At 34.7% G+C, this 10,044-nt stretch overlaps 1 protein-coding gene across 1 annotated transcript; it reads left to right on the top strand.

Annotated features, from left to right (window-relative positions):
- Nucleotides 1-6,745: 6,745 nt before the first annotated feature.
- Nucleotides 6,746-9,705, top strand: LOC137722392 (disease resistance protein RUN1-like). Its single transcript, XM_068461383.1, has 4 exons — nucleotides 6,746-7,350; nucleotides 7,771-8,052; nucleotides 8,159-8,830; nucleotides 8,947-9,705. The coding sequence occupies exons 1-4, from the start codon at nucleotides 6,793-6,795 to the stop codon at nucleotides 9,511-9,513; spliced, it is 2,079 nt and encodes a 692-aa protein (XP_068317484.1). The 5' UTR covers nucleotides 6,746-6,792; the 3' UTR covers nucleotides 9,514-9,705.
- The last annotated feature ends 339 nt before the right edge of the window (nucleotides 9,706-10,044 follow it).

Raw genomic sequence — 10,044 nt, 5'->3', positions numbered from 1 at the left:
AATTACTATAATTAAGAAGATACAAAAATTTGTATTCTCTTGTGGAACCAGATAATTAAGAGCACAATTCAGATTTTTGTTCTTGTAATTAATTAAAATATTGGTCAATTCGATAACCATTTTATTTTTTATTTTTAGATTTAATTTGTTTTTAATTTAGTGACGGAGGAAAAGTATATGGAGAAGTGAGCAATGTAAAAGGATGATGTGAAGTTCATGGGAAGAAGGAATCGAAAGAGAGAACGAAAAGTGCAATCAAATTCAAATCGCTTTTGTTTTTTTTATTTTCATTTGTGTGTGGACCATCACGCTTTGTATTTTCTATGATAAGAAAGCTCTTTTAGTTTAGTTGAGTACAATGTAGGTCTCCAAATCTCAATGTCGTAGGTTCAAATTCTAAGTGTGATTTCATTTTATAGGTAAGAGCTAGTAAGCATATTAATTGGACGACAACTAGGGTCGGCAAAGAAGCTAGCATAGTGAAAAGGAAAAAGCTTTGCTGTTGAAAAAAATCAGCAGCAGCTCTCTTTAAATTCAAACTCGTGGGTAGATACGTGTCCAAGTTGTTTCTAATTCAGAAAAAGAAGAGAATAAAATCTCATGTGAAACCTCTAAATTCAAACTCGGTTGTCTTAGTTTGTAAGTGAAGATAATGTAATAGACTCTCTTTAATTTTGTGCTAGTTTCTTTCCTCGTCCGTGCCTCTTTCCCTTATCTTTTGTAAAACCTCAGTTTTCCCATTGATCAACCATGACGTTACTAACATGTGCTGTACACTTTATTTTGTAGCACTAATTACGTCATAAAGTGGAACTATAAGCTCCTCCGTGCTTCTTTCCCTTACCCTTCGTAGAACCTCAGCAATAATTAGTTCCGAAGCGCACTAAGTGGAAGGCACTTGCTACCCTTCTTATCATCGACTCAAGTCCCATCAGTTGGTGTCCTTTTACTTTGTTCTGCAAGCGCACTAGGTAAAAAGCACTTGCTACCCTTCCTATCAGTTGGTGTCCTTTTACTTTGTTAAATTAGTTCTGCAAGGTACCGTTTGGTACGTGGGACGGGACGAAACAGAGTGGGATAAGACGTTCCGTCCCACGTTTGGTGGGCCTAAAACGGGTGGAACGAGCTATTCCACGGGACAAGTTTTGGGTGAATTTTCATTCCACCTCACCCCCTGGATCGACTCGTTCCACATTTGTGGAACACAAAATTATAACATCTCCGTCTCCTTCTTCTTTCTCCTTGTTTCCATCCGAGGGCATCTTTGCTCTCGCTCCGTTCCGTCATGTCCCGTCCCGTTTCGTCCCGTCTGCATACGAAACGATACCCAAGCGCACGAAGTAAAAAGCACTTGCGACCATTCCTATCAGTTGGTGTCCTTTTACTTTGTTAAATTAGTTCTGCAAGCGCACTGAGTAAAAAGCACTTGCGACCCTTCCTATCATCGACTCAAGTCCCATCAGTTCGCGTCGGCTGCAGGTCTCCTGTCCCGATATTGGTGTCTCGTTTGCGTACCTTTTCTTATTTAGTTGACATGTGTCCATTCACTTATTCAAAATTAACACCGTTAACCTTCAATGTATTAATATAAAAAAGCTACATAAAATAAAAGATAAAGAAAGGAAAATGGTATTTCTCCCTCGTCCACGCCGGAGCCCTTGGGTCTGACTTAAAACTAATCGTCACCACCACCCTCTTCCCCTCCTAATCCCTCGTCACCACAGGAGCCCTTGCGTCTCACTGATAAAAAAAGGAAAATGGTGTTTCTCTCTCCGCTCTCCTCTCTCCTCTTCCTCACCCTCTCTCGCCACGATCTGTAAAAAATTTGGTCCCATCTCTCAAACCATGAAAAGGTCATGGACTCATGGCTCCGAATTTACAAAAACTCCATTAAAAACCCATCAAGCAAACCCAATAGCTCAAGGAGCACAAAATATACAAAGTATGCACGATTCTAGAACATGTATTTACGTTCACAAATTTCCGATGAAAAAAATTTAGAGAAAAATAAGATACAGGGAGAAATCCATAAGAAAAAACTAGTAAGTTTGGAAAAGAGAGAGACAAAATCAACTTGTGGGTCTACTCCAGACTTTTTCCAGTTCCGAAATTCAGATCTTGAGTTGTTTCTTCCGTTTGCAGATTCAAATCCTCTGTTTCCCCAGTTTATTTCGATGGATATTTTCCAATTGACAACCATGGTTACCTTCATAGTGTGAGAGAAGAGAACTGAATTTTGGGAACTGCAAATTGACAACCATGCTTCTGGTTTCATAAGTATAGAGAGACTAGTACTACTTGTTATTAACTTAATTTGCATAGGTAGAGTTAGCTCAAGTTTTGTAATGAAGATTATTATATTCTATGGTCAGTGGTAACATATATAATAATATAGTATTTATAGGGCTCTTTTCCTTGTGATGTCAGGTGGCCTTGCAAAATACGTACTATGTATGCAGCCAAAAAAAGGGAAAACTTAATAACATTATTTATTTCTAATGATATTTATGAATCGTTTGTTGAAATTTGAAAGCAAATTCGGTTGATAAATGATGAGTCTATCAATTCTATTAACTTATAAACTCTAAAACTGGTTTTGTAAAAGGAATGACAACAGGCCAAATGATTAGATTTCTTGAATTTCATTTTCAAGGATTAGCATTGAATAATCTTGCCTTCATATGGTATTAGTATGCAGCCTCAGGTGGTACAAGTCTTCAAATGGAATATTAGTATAAATTACTATAATTAAGAAGATACAAAAATTTGTATTCTCTTGTGGAACCAGATAATTAAGAGCACAGTTCAGATTTTTGTTGTTGTAATTAAATCAAAATATCGGTCAATTTGATAACCATTTTATTTTTTATTTTTAGATTTAGTTTTTTTTTGTAATTTAGAGATGGAGGAAAAGTATATGGAGAAGTGAGCAATGTAAAAGGATGATGCGAAGTTCATGGAAGAAGGAACGAAAGAGAGAACGAAAAGTTCGATCAAATTCAAATCGCTTTTGTTTTTTTTTTTTTAATTTTCATTTGTGTGTGGACCATCACTCTTTGTATTTCCTGTGATAAGAAAGCTCTCTTAGTTTAGTCGGGTTCAATGTAGGTCTCCAAATCTCAATGTGGTAGGTTCAAATTCTAAGCGTGATTCCGTTTTATAGGTAAGAGCTAGTAAGCATATTTACTGGACATCAGCTAGGGTCAGCAAAGTAGCTAGCATAGTGAAAAGAAGAAAGCTTGGCAGCCAAGCTCTGTTCTAGTGAAAATATGCTCTGACTAGCAAAAAAATAAATAATAAAGTAACGAAATGATAGCATTTTAGATAAGGACAATGAAATTTTCAGAACATCTAAACATTTATTAGTCCAATTAGACCTAGGTTTACTCTTTGCACCCCGTTATCTCATCTAAACCCAATAATAAAGGCATTATCGAACTTTGCAACATAACGTATCTCTCTCTCATTTTTGGGTGAGAGGGATAGCCAACAATAAACTCATGGACAGTTTCATCAAGTATAATACTTGCATTCATACTTTGAAGGATGAGCTCATTCTTCATTATGCAAAAAACATATATTTATCATATAAATTTTATAATCAAAATCGTTCAATTTCTTAATCTTCATTTAAAGATCAGAGCTACAGAAAATCATTTGAATCGGAAATCATTTATTTATTAAATGATTTCCGATTCAAATGATTTTTTGTATGAGTGATCTTCAATTGATGATTAAGAAATTGAATGATTTAAATCATTAAGTTTATATACTCAAAATACGTTATTTGCAAATGTAAGAATATGTGCATCCCTTCATGGGGATGCAAAGTATTATCCTTCCATTAATCTTAAGAGTAAAAAATACCACATTTCTAATAGAAATAGGACTTACCAATACATATGAATCTCATCTCTATTAAAAATGTGATACAAATATAATATAAAAAATGTGATAAAATATCACTTTTGTAATCTCAATTGAACTGCATGTATCCAGACACCCCCACCTTGTTAACCCTGCTTTTATTAAAACCTAATGATTTTTCTGTATTTTCTAAAAACCAAACTACAAATACAAGTATAACACTGAAAGAACAGTGAATTATTAAAACCTAATGGCGAATTGGACCATAAATTCAATCATAGTATACATTCTATATCGCAATTAGGTGATGCGAATTATTCAACCATTTACTACATGATTTTGAAATTTTAATTTCCAAAACCTGCATATAGATGGTACTGAAACAAATTGTAGAAACACATCCCTGAATATAGGCCATAAAAAAAATTGCTTAGTTGAATTAGAAGTCAACTGACCTAAATCGATTAGTATAATGATTTTATATCTAAATAACCCTAATACTAAACAAGTAGAAGATGAAACACCAATTCAGAAAAAGAAGAGAATAAAATCCCATGTGAAGATAATGTAACACCAATTCAAACTTGGTTGTCTTAGTTTGTACGTAAAGATAACGTAATAGACTCTCTCTAATTTTGTGCTAGTTTCTTTCCTCCTTCGTGCCTCTTTCCCTTACCCTTTGTAGAACCTCAGTTTTCCCATTGATCATCGATGACGTTACTAGCATGTGCCATACACTCTGTTTTGTAGCACTAAGTATCGTCTAAAGTGGAACTATAAGCTCATTAGTTGGGGTACAGTTTGTCCTTTTTCAGTTGAACGCCTTCTTTTCTCCAAAGGTAGTTTTCGCCCAATCTTCAATCTTAGCCATTCAGTATTCAGATCGTGTGGCCACGAGTGGCTTCTTGGTTTTTCATTGGAAACAACCTTGTTTTTCTTCAAAAAGTAGCTCTTGCTTTTCCACCGTTCTATTACCGTGTCGGGTTACATGATGACTTTTATCTTTGTTGAAATCGAGAGAAGATAATGAAATTTAAACATATTTTCAATGGACTCATGATTTTGCATCATCATACAAACTACAAAGCCTTTTTTTTTTTCTTCATAAAAAGATAATAAAATTTCCTATATTGGCTTTCTCTTCTCCAGGAACCAATGAAGTGAAACATTGTTTTTATCTATTTTGAAATTTATTGATATGCAATTGCAATATATGAAGAACCAATTTTATCAGAATCATATTATTGCTTTTCTTAATAGAAAAACCAACACAAAGTAAAGGGATTCGAAGGGGAAAAAGAATGTCATTCTTTAACTCTTGTCAACAAAATTAAAGCAAAACTTATTATAGAACTTGGGAAGAGAATACAGTTAAAGCAGAACTTATAGAGCTTATAGAACTTTAAGAACTATCAGGAGGAAAGTCTGAGACATACATGTAGGAATTACCCACGAATAGTGGGATTGCAATTCGTTTTCATTTTCCCTCGCGAATTGCTCGTTTCTTTTATGATGTTGTGTTTGAGAATAGCATGAATGGGAAGAGTAGCAGTTTTTCAGTTCTCCATTGAAAACGTGTTTCATATTTCTGAGAGTGGAAGAGTGGGAATGTACGTGGATAACTACCTTACGGTCTTATACTCCTGTTAAACTGCTCTTAGTTATGTTAATTTCTTTTTTTCTTTCTATTTTTAATTGATTTGTTTTCATTAAAGTGCTGATTTTTTTTCATTAAAATGTTTTCATTAAAGTGCTGATTTTTCTTTTTTTTTTCTTTCTTTTTTTAATTACTTATTTCTTTGTTTTACTTTATAAACCGGAAAACTGCTAAACTTTAGAGGATAAGTATAATGCTTTTTTTTTCTTTTTTCTTTTTTACCAATTTGTCCTAGTTTTTTGAACTTTAGAAGGTTTGATTCTGAAGAAAACAAAAGGGCTTTCTTGGCATTTTGAAATGCTTCACCTATTTGGCATTCTCCCTTTATATATATATATATATATATTTGTTTTCATTAAAGTGCTGATTTTTTTTTCCATTAAAATGTTTTCATTAAAGTGCTGATTTTTCTTTTTTTTCTTTCTTTTTTTAATTACTTTTTTCTTTGTTTTACTTTATAAACCGGAAAACTGCTAAATTTTAGAGGATAAGTATAATGCTTTTTTTATTTTATTTTTTTATTTTTTTATTTATTCTTTTCCAATACAGGTTTTTTTTTTGTTCGGTTTTGGTTTTTTTTTTTTTTTTTTTTTTAACCAATTTGTCGTAGTTTTTTGAACTTTAGAAGGTTTGATTCTGAAGAAAACAAAAGGGCTTTCTTGACATTTTGAAATGCTTCACCTATTTGGCCTTCTCCCTTTATATATATAGAAGATTAGTATGCAGCCTCAGGTGGTACAAGTCTTCAAATGGAATATTAGTATATATTACTATAATTAAGAAGATACAAAAATTTGTATTTTCTTGTGGAACCAGATAATTAAGAGCATAGTTCAGATTTTTGTTGTTGTAATTAAATCAAAATATCAGTCAATTTGATAACCATTTTTATTTTGATTTTTAGATTTAATTTGTTTTTAATTTAGAGATGGAGGAAAAGTATATGGAGAAGTGAGCAAGTAAAAGGATGATGCGAAGTTCATGGGAAGAAGGAACGAAAGAGAGAACGAAAAGTGCAGTCAAATTCAAATCGCTTTTATTTTTTTTATTTTCATTTGTGTGTGGACCATCACTCTTTGTATTTCCTATGATAAGAACGCTCTCTTAGTTTAGTCGGGTACAATGTAGGTCTCCAAATCTCAATGTCGTAGGTTCAAATTCTAAGCGTGATTCCGTTTTATAGGTAAGAGCTAGTAAGCATATGAGATATCCAGCTAATTATCATAACAACAAGAGATGAACATTTACTAAATCAAGTGAGAGTGAATATGAGATATCCAGCTAAGAAAATGAATGAAGAGGAAGCTCTTGAGCTTTTCAGTTGGCATTCATTTGAAAATAATTGCCCTAAAGATGAATATCTTGAATTGTCAAGGAAGGTAGTTTCTTACTGTGGAGGTTTGCCGTTAGCACTCAAAGTTTTAGGCTCCTCTCTTTTTGGTAGATCCATAACAGAGTGGCAAAGCTATTTGGAGAAATTAAAAAGAATACCCGAAGGAGAAATTATAGAAAAACTCAAAATAAGCTTTGATGGGTTAGATTATAATAAAAAAACTATATTCCTTGATATATTTTGTTGCTTTCTTGGCTTGAAGAAGGATCATGTCATAAAAATATTAGATGAATGTGGCTTCTATGCAACAAGCGAAATCAGTATTCTCCGTGAACGGTGCCTTATAACTGTTGAATGGGGCGAACTAAAGATGCATGATTTGATTCAAGAAATGGCCAAGACAATCATTTCTGAAAAATCTCCTACTCAACCTGAAAGATGGAGTAGACTGTGGAACCCTGAAGCCATAGCAGACGTGTTGACAAATAAATCTGTAAGTAGTTTTTCATTAAAGTTTAATATTAATAAAGTTTAATATTAATGCTCGCTAAATCATATCCTAGTGCAACTGCTTACATTTTCTAATAAGAAATTTTAACGAAAACTTCCGGTACTGTTCACTTTAACGAAAAATCACATTTTTACACTAAAAAGTCAATCATGGTACTATTCATTTTACCCTTTATTTTGTCATTATCGTTAAAACTCAAAGTTTTCATACTCTTTGTGTTAGTTTTCCTTTTATAATATTATGTAGAAATATATTTATAAGTACAATAAACCTTCACGTGGAAATAGAAGCAATTAAATCGATTTCCAACCGATTATATGACATTTGTTTGCAAGTAAATCATTTTTCAGACGCAAATTACCCTTTTATTATTCATCAAATGTCCCTTTGTTTACCTAACAGGGAACTGAAGAAATTGAAGCATTTTCTCTGCATTTGCCAATCTCTGAAAGAAAGGCTAGTTTCAGTACAAAAGCATTTGTCAATATGAAAAAACTGAGATTGCTACGGCTCAGCTATGTAGAGCTCGCTGGAAGCTTCAAACATTTTCCGAAAGAGTTGAGATGGTTGTGCTGGCATGGATTCCCTTTCAAGTACATGCCGGAGCACCTTCTTAATCAGCCAAAACTTGTTGCTCTTGACCTGTCGTTCAGCAAACTCAGCAAAGGCTGGAAGAATTCCAAGGTACAATCACCCCTAGCGGGTTATAATTAATTCCCACTCTTGATTTTATTTTTTAAGCCATATTCTTCTTGGATTTTGAATAATATTTTCTTTTGGGTTTGTGCAGCCGCTTGAAAATTTGAAAATCCTTGATCTTTCTCATTCCAAGAAGTTAAAAAAGTCACCAGACTTTTCAAGGCTCCCAAATCTCGGAGAATTGAATTTTGAAGGCTGTGATAGTTTGTCCAAGATTCACCCATCCATCTGTCAACTTAAAAAACTCAAGAGGGTAAATTTTGATTTCTGCAAGAAGCTTAGGTATCTTCCAGCGGAATCCTGTAAGTTGAAATCTGTTCAGACTCTTAAGGGTTTAGGGGAGATGGTATCATTGAGAACACTTCGTGCATATGGTACAGCCATAAAACAATTCCCCAACGACCTTGGGCGTCTAATTTCTTTACAAGTGTTGATAGTTGGAGGCGCTAGTTATCGTAACCTACCTAGCCTCAGTGGTCTTTCAAATCTCGTAGACTTGCGACTTATAAATTGCGGAAATCTTCGTGCAATCCCCGATTTACCAACAAATTTGGAATTCTTATGTGTAAGTGGATGCCCTGCATTGGAAACAATGCCAGACTTTTCGCAAATGTCAAACATGAGAGCTCTGTGGCTAGATGATTTGCCCAAAGTCACAGAGGTTCCAGGTTTAGGCTTGGGTAAATCATTAACCTCCATGGCGGAGCTTCAAATGAAGGGGTGCACCAATCTCACAGCTGAGTTTAGGAGCAACATCCTACAGGTCTCTCTCTATCTCTGTCTCCTTCTACTCTTGTCTTTCTCTATCAATCACACGCACAAACACAACCGCACATGTACAAGTATTTGACACTATATTACATTGTATGTATATTATAGGGAATGACTTATTGCGGAGCTGGTGGTATTTTATTGGATAAGATTTATGGCATTCCGGAGTGGTTTGACTTTGTCGCCGATGGCAATAAAGTCAGTTTTGATGTTCCTCAATGTGATGGTCGTAATTTTAAAGGGTTGACACTCTGCTGGGTTCCTCGGCAATTTAAAACTGAAAATCTTGCCTTTACTGTTGTAAATTGTACCAAGCATTCTACTTCGAGGGTCTTTAGGCGTTTTTGGCAACACAATGTAGGTAAGTTTCACCAGGTACAATTATCGAACGATCAACTCAAGCTTAATTTGCAAGGCGGGGACAAGATTGTTATTCTTATAGAGGCTTTTGAAGTGGAGAGAACAGGGGTAAATCTAGTATGGGACAAACCTTTGAAGGAAAACAAGAGTTGTGATGGGGATGATTATTACTTTGAATACGAATCTGAAGCAGTTCCGGATTGGTTGTATGGTGAGTCAAGTCCGGGACCAAGCCATGGCGCATCTGATAATCATCCCACTAATCAAATGACGGCTACTACAGATGAACCCAAACGGAAAAGGCAAAAGGTTTGAAGAGAGAGCATTACCTGATCGGTTGCGTAGTCGCTATTCCTGCATTATACTCTCCCGCAGACCATGTCAGCTGTCTTTCTCGTTTTCCCAACTCCATTATTCGGACATTTGATTTGATCGCATCCAACAGATGATTTTTTCCTCATTTTACTGACAATTCATTTGCGATATTGACTGGTTGTTCAGTTGTTAATTGTTGTATGCTTTACAAACATCCATATTCTCTTGTGGAACCAAATTATTAGCATCATACTTCGACTTTTTCGGTCCTAAATCAAAATTTTAGATTGAAATGTGCAGTTACTGACCATGGATGCAAACATATAGAAATCGGGACTATAATCTCACTTGGAACCCTTTCTATCAACTCCTCTGCTTTGTCTAACAGTCTGGTACGACCAAGAAGGTCGATCAGGCAACCATATATCTTTCTAACCTCGCCCAATCTCATATATCTTTCTATTGGAGTTGAAGAACTCACAACCCTCATCTACCAAACCTCTGTGAAAGCAGTCAGTTAAGACAACAATG

The sequence above is a fragment of the Pyrus communis genome, chromosome 17, assembly GCF_963583255.1.
Source record: "Pyrus communis chromosome 17, drPyrComm1.1, whole genome shotgun sequence".
Taxonomy (NCBI): domain Eukaryota; kingdom Viridiplantae; phylum Streptophyta; class Magnoliopsida; order Rosales; family Rosaceae; genus Pyrus; species Pyrus communis.
Note: the sequence above shows the minus strand (reverse complement) of the source record. Positions and strands in the feature narration are given on the sequence as shown.

What these genes read in the sequence shown, in the direction of transcription:
- LOC137722392 (XM_068461383.1), top strand. Translation starts at nt 6,793, where the DNA reads ATGAGATATCCAGCTAAGAAAATGAATGAAGAGGAAGCTCTTGAGCTT. An exon ending in ACGTGTTGACAAATAAATCT is followed by an intron (nt 7,351 to 7,770) that starts GTAAGTAGTTTT and finishes TTTACCTAACAG; the next exon opens with GGAACTGAAGAAATTGAAGC. An exon ending in AAGGCTGGAAGAATTCCAAG is followed by an intron (nt 8,053 to 8,158) that starts GTACAATCACCC and finishes GGGTTTGTGCAG; the next exon opens with CCGCTTGAAAATTTGAAAAT.